Source organism: Nicotiana sylvestris, chromosome 7 (genome assembly GCF_000393655.2).
Source record: "Nicotiana sylvestris chromosome 7, ASM39365v2, whole genome shotgun sequence".
NCBI lineage: Eukaryota > Viridiplantae > Streptophyta > Magnoliopsida > Solanales > Solanaceae > Nicotiana > Nicotiana sylvestris.
Genome location: NC_091063.1, coordinates 12,270,315 through 12,277,023, shown reverse-complemented (window position 1 = coordinate 12,277,023; position 6,709 = coordinate 12,270,315). Strand labels below are relative to the sequence as shown.

Below are 6,709 nucleotides of genomic sequence, written 5' to 3'. Positions count from 1 at the left end.
ACTCATGCCCTTTCTGTGCATGTTTTTCATGTGCAGATCCGGGTACTTCGACTCAGACTTACCATCCTTGAGGCGAGGTGACCCTTCGGAGACTTCGAGGTATATCTACCGTGTCCGCAGACCGATGAGTCTCTCTCCATTCTCTCTTGTAGTTACAACCCTTTTGTATTTACTTTGTTTTAGACTATTCTGGAGTTAGAGTACTATGTAGTATCCTTAGCTTGTGATTCATGGGTTTTCGGGTTTTGGAAAAACTGTATTAGTTTATGAGAGTTGGTACTGTATATGCTTAGTGGCACTTTCAAATGTTGTTTTATTACACTATTTCTGTTTTAAATTATTTTCTTTTCTTCCGCATTTTTGGCTTACCTAGTCATAGAGACTAGGTGCCGTCACGATGGTTCACGAAGGGCGAACCGGGGTCGTGACAAAATCTAAAACACATAATTCAAATCGTGAATCCATATTGTTAGTGGTAAAGTGAAGGAACACACATAATTAAGGGTTGGGGAATCTCTAGGCGGTGTATATTCTATCCCTCCGTCTCATATTATCAGCCGTGATTAATAAAAATAGTTGTCTCAAATTATTTGTTATTTTAGAAGTTCAAGACAAAATTGATTATTCTTTTCCTTTTTTTATCCTTAATAATAATTATTCTTGATGGAGATAACAAATAAATAGAATAAATATTCAATGAAGAGAGATTTTATCTTAAAACATAAATAAGGGTAAAATAATTTTTTTTTTAATTAGTATTTTTTAAGAGGCGTGAAAAAGAGAAACGTGACAGACAATTTGAGAGAGTCCGGAACCGAAATGTTATCTTTTTAGACTCAAAATATTTTTTTAGGTGGAAAAAAACTTAGTTACTAAAATATGTAAAACACAATTTTGAACCACGTTTTACATTAACGGTCATTTGGAATGTTAAGATAAAACACAATGCAAAGAAAAACGGGTTTGCAACCACGTTTTCTATTGTCCTTTACATTGTTCCTCTTATGTACAATTACAAAGAATGTCTCTTTGCCCTTAATTATAGTTTTCAAATTTGAATCTTGAAAATAAAACAAGATCCTGATATGAAGCATTAATCGGTTTTTGTCGATTTTTCGGTTATTTATCGATTTTTTCTTAAATATGAAATATACACTATCAAACGCATATTTCAGCGACTACATTTTCAACGTAAGACTATCAAATTAATTGTTCCTTGAGAAATCTATCATTTACAAAGATTTATTGATGATAATTGAATCAAATAGTGATGAATAATATAAGCACTCAATTAAAAATCGATTATTTTAACATGAAATAAATTCTTATACTTAGCAAAAGAAAACTATCAATCAAACTAGAATGTAAAGGCAAAGAACTAATTAAATTATTATATCAGCAAAGAGCTAGACTAAAAATATAAATGACTAATATGTACCATAAAATTTTAGAAACTTTATATAAATATATATATATATATATATATATATATATATATATATATATATATATATATATATATAGGTGTAATAATAAATTTAAATAACTACTTTTATAGTCGGTTTGGTTCGGTTTTTTCCAGTTATTTTTCGATTAAAACCAAAACCAAATCAAATTTGATCGGTTTTTAAAATTCAAAACCAAAACCAAACCAAACCTAAAAAGTATCGGTTTTTTTGGTCGGTTTGGTTTGGTTCGGTTTTTCGGGTTTTTATGAACACCGCTAACTATATCATATTAAGGATGATGCGTACTATTAATACAACTTAGTATTATATTAGACCAACGTAAATTTGAGTATTACCCGTCCAATTTTTAAACATCGTCACCAAATAAATTTCTTATGAGCCAGTACTAATTTTCTTCTTGTTTTCGTTCAAATTTTGAAATTAAAATGGATGTTTTCTTTTGAAACTCTAATACTGATACATTTTTAATTTTAATAGAAATTATCTAAACAATTTGAGAAGTAGTAACTAGCAAGTAGTACTCTTAGGCAATACATTGCTAAAATAATGTTTGGTTGATATCCTTTTCATGATAATACTCCTATGCAATACATAAAGATATGTTTACTTATTCATACGGAACAAAATATAAAATAAAAATAAATAGATGGATTAGCATAACTAACAACGGAACCTTCAAACAAAAAAAACTTACAATGACAAAAATAAAACAAAAGAATTATGAGTATAAAAGAACCCATGCGGGAAAAACACCTTTCACAAATATTTTATTCTAGTCCTATATATAAATTAATATATATAAAACGCAGAAGCTGAAAGCTAAATTTGCTCGTTATATAAAACGTGGTTTGAACAAATTTGAATACTTGTTTTATTTTCAAGATTCAAATTTGAAAACTATAATTAAGGGTAAAGAGACATTTTTTGTAATCGTACTTTGTTGTGAGACTAATAGTGGGATAGGGGGGTTTGGGGCCAGAAGAGGAACAATGTAAAGGACAATAGAAAACGTGGTTGTGAACCGCGTTTTTCTAAAATGTGATTTTAAACCGCTTTTTATCTTAACATTTCAAACGGTCGTTAACGCAAAATGTGGTTCAAAATCGCATTTTACATATTTTGGTAACTAAATTTTTTTTTCACCTAAAAAAATATTTTAAATCCAAAAAGATAACATTTCGGTTCCGGACTCCAATTTGAGATAGGGGAGTACACATTAATTTAATTCGAGACATACAAAGTAAATTTTATTTACTCAAAATTCTGATACTTATTGGGACCAGTTCTGCCTTTTCTTATTTGTTTCGAGGGAAATAATTTCGTTCTCAACTACTCCCTCCAGTCCACAATAAGTGATCAATTTGCTTTGGGCACACCCATTAAGGAAATACTAAATTCTAACTAAAATAGTTAGTGCGGCTAAACTAACTCTTCATTAAATATTGCACCATAATATAGGCATACTTACTTCTCTTCTCAAATGTAAGAAGTAAATTACTTTTTAAGGATACGCACATAAGAGTAATTTTGAAAAAATAAATTGAATTTTTTCTTGATTATATAAATGGACCCTTATTTTGGAACAAAATAAAAAAGAAAATTCATCACTTATTCACGATTGGAGGGTGTATGTATTTTGTCGTTTAAGATAACTTCCAAACCCTACGACGACGTGTTATGCAGTTTTGTTCCCTATAAATGAGTCCTTTTATCCCCTGCAAGTAAACGTACAAAAAAAGTAACAATCTGAAGTTTATTTTCCCAGGTTCGTCCTCTCTTTTTTTCTCCTATGATCAGGCAAGGGATTGACATTTTAACAAATTAGTAAATTTCTTTTCATTTAAGTCTTTAGTTATCATAAAATTTAGTTTGTTAGAAGGGGGTATGATTCACCTATTGAAATATATTGTTGTTTTTTTTCTTCTTATGTTTTACGTAGTAATTTTTACAGAAGATGTGTCCTCTGTAAAGATTTTACTTTTGCTTGTGTTGTTGCTAAAATGGATGTGATTCCACTATTTAAAATAAAGTTACATTTCCTTTTCTCTTTCATAGGAATATGATTCCCCGTAAATGGCAAATTACTTGTCCATTTATGATACTTTTTCTTAGGGGCGAAGCTAGAAATTTTAGAAAGAGTGTTCAAAGTTAAATATATATATATATATATATATATATATAAAATGTAATTTTTGACCTATATACATAGTATACTTTTTTATATACATAGTAAATTGACTAAATACATACACATAGAGTCTATGCTCAATACTAGGTGTATGTTTAAAGGTAGTGGTGCATGCACTCGTCGTCTTCAAATCCTAGGTTCGGTTTTGCTCCTGAGTTTTTCTATTCTTGGGTGCCTGTATATATACCAGCTCTTTTTATGATTATATATTCAGTTTCCTTTTGGTTTTAGTTAGATTCATTCACAAGAAAAGGAGAAAATGGCAGACCTAATCTCTAGCTGGTCTAATAAGCGCGGAACACTTCCTCCAACTTATGTCTTACCAATGCATGAAAGGCCAGTTGATCCAGTTCCAATAGTTAAGGAAATTCCAGTCATTGATTTGGGAAAAGCTAAAGGCGACGAACGAGCTGTTGTCATTCAACAACTTCTGAAAGCTTGTGAAGACTATGGTTTTTTTCAGGTTCATTGTTTGCGACCATACTCTTCTTTTTAAAAATTATCCAAATTTTAGTAAGAGGCCTTATTCTCTACTGAAATAATACCATGCATGATGAAACAGGTAATCAATCATGGAATACCAGAAAATCTAATGGACGAGGCGATGGAAGTGTACCAGGAATTCTTTAGTTTGCCCGTGGAAGAGAAAGCGAATTACGCAAAAGAGGCAGCAAATGCAGCAAGAGGTGCAGCAACACTATATAGTAGTAGTGCTAGGCATTATGAAACAGAAGAGCATAAATACTGGAGGGATGTTCTCGAGCACACCTGCAACGTTGATGGGGAAGATAAAAGCATTTGGCCTGATAAACCTCCAAGATATAGGTACCTAATTCTGTTCCTCAATTTTTATTTTTATTTTTTGTCTTTTGATTTCACCTTATGTATTATATCTTGGTAATGTTTATTAAATTTTAAATCCGGAAGAAATTATTGGGGATTATATATTTTTATTGGTAATTTCATTTAGCAACGTATAGATGGGTTTTATGTTATTTACAAGTTACAACTAGTAGTGTCACGAGAAATGTTTCAAGACATGATCGAAATAATCGGGCTTTTAAGACATTTTTGCCGGTCGGCAAAAATTAATTACATCTATTTAAAATAACCTCTTTATCTTTACAAGAGTAGGAGTCAGATCTACATAGACACTACATTCTTCAGACCTCGTTATGTGAGATTATACTGGGTATGTTATTGCTGCCCAAAATTTATTACAGCCACTGGTCAAATATATACAAAAATATACACTAATTACGTATAAAATATGTATATCATGCAATAATATACAAAAAGTATCTTTCGTGGTCTACGATCCCCAATGACTTACTACTAGCCCTTGGGCTTGCCTTACGCATTCATTCAAGCGAGCTACACAGGTAGGCAATATAAATTTTTCGGTTATTATTTTGGGGGCGACTATATTGTATAAAAACTACTACTCAAATATAAATAGACGTTTCTTCAAGTTATTTTCCTGCCCTGTATTTTCATGTCTATGTAAAATATGAGAATGAAATTTCAGGGAGGTTATTGGTTTATATTCTACTGAAGTGAGAAAGCTGAGCAAGATTATCTTGGGTCTGGTAAGTGAAGGATTAGGGTTGGAGGCAGGGTATTTTGACAAAGATCTTGGGCAGAGAATGCTTTCCAATCTTTACCCAGAATGCCCAGATCCAAGTTTAACATTGGGAGTTGGTGGACATTGTGATCCTAATCTCATAACCATAATCCAACAAGACGCATATGGCCTTCAAATATTAAAGGATGAGAAATGGATTGGCATAGAACCTCTACCTCATGCACTTGTTGTCAATTCTGGTTTAGCTCTGACGGTAATGCATGTTTCTTAACTTTACTTGCTAATTTTGGATAGTTGAGTGATCATTTGAGTAATGAACTCATCGTATAAATGCAGGTGATTAGCAATGGGAAGTTAGGAAGTGTAGCACATAGAGTGGTGACAAACACAACTCAAGCACGGACATCTATTTGTACTTTCATTTGTCCAGAAGAGGTCGTTGAGCCTGCAAAATCACTTGTTAGTCCGTCCAATCCCCCATTGTACAAATCCTTCAAATGGCGTACTGAATTTATGCCCCATTATCTCAGCAAGAAATCAGTGTATTACGCAGCGTTGGAGCCTTTTAAGGTCGACGCTTAAACAATATCTGTGTGACGGATCAGTGTTTGCTGCTACCACTTTTTCTGTTTTCTCAAATAAAAGGATGTGAGTTTAGAAGTCATAGAAGCAATGTGAATCACTCTAATGAATGGGTATTAGTTAATCCATTTTGGTGCTTCTTAAATGTACTTTGTACTATCTCCTGTCCATAAAATAATGGTTCAATCTTGATGAGTACAATCTATTTCAGATACTTGTTTACTACAAACACAAAGCGTTTATTCCAACAACAAGCATTCATGACATCCAAAATGATAGTGCTCTGAAATGCATAAATAGCAAAAGCTAGACTTGTGTTTTTGTCAATTTCTTACTTAAATTATTCCGTGTTCCCAAAAATCCCCCTGAACTATATTGTCCTTCATATTTAAACTCCCTTGTTGCCTACCTGGCATAATGTGTAACAGCCCGACCTGTCGTTTTGAGCTCTAGCGCGTCGTTCGGCGGCTTGAGGCCATGAGCAGCTTCACCTCAGGTACTAAGACTTGTACGCGTGGTCGAAATTTAATTTCGGGAAGTTCGGAGTTGATTAATTTGGAAAGAAATTTCTCATTTCGAAAGCTTTAACTTAGAAGAAATGACTAAGATTGGAATTTTGAGTAAACGACTTCAGAATCGGGATTTGAAAGTTCCAGCAGGTTCGTATGATGATTTCGGACTTGGGCGTATGTTCGGATCGGGTTTTGGATAACACGGGAGCGTTTCGACGCCTATTGTGGAAGTTAGTATTTTGGGAAGAATTTCATAAATTTTAGTTGAAGTGCATTTCAATGTTATCGATGTACGTTTGGGATTCCGAGTCTGGGAATAGCTATATATAGTGATTCTGGTATTGGGAGCGCGTCCGGAAGTGGATTCGGAGGC

At 32.9% G+C, this 6,709-nt stretch overlaps 1 protein-coding gene across 1 annotated transcript; it reads left to right on the top strand.

Moving 5' to 3' along the window:
* The first annotated feature begins 3,202 nt into the window (after positions 1–3,202).
* Positions 3,203–5,901, top strand: LOC104227391 (hyoscyamine 6-dioxygenase-like). Its single transcript, XM_009779631.2, has 5 exons — positions 3,203–3,234; positions 3,893–4,120; positions 4,220–4,482; positions 5,186–5,495; positions 5,579–5,901. Exons 2-5 carry the CDS (start codon positions 3,917–3,919, stop codon positions 5,822–5,824), a joined length of 1,023 nt encoding a protein of 340 aa, XP_009777933.1. The 5' UTR covers positions 3,203–3,234; positions 3,893–3,916; the 3' UTR covers positions 5,825–5,901.
* The last annotated feature ends 808 nt before the right edge of the window (positions 5,902–6,709 follow it).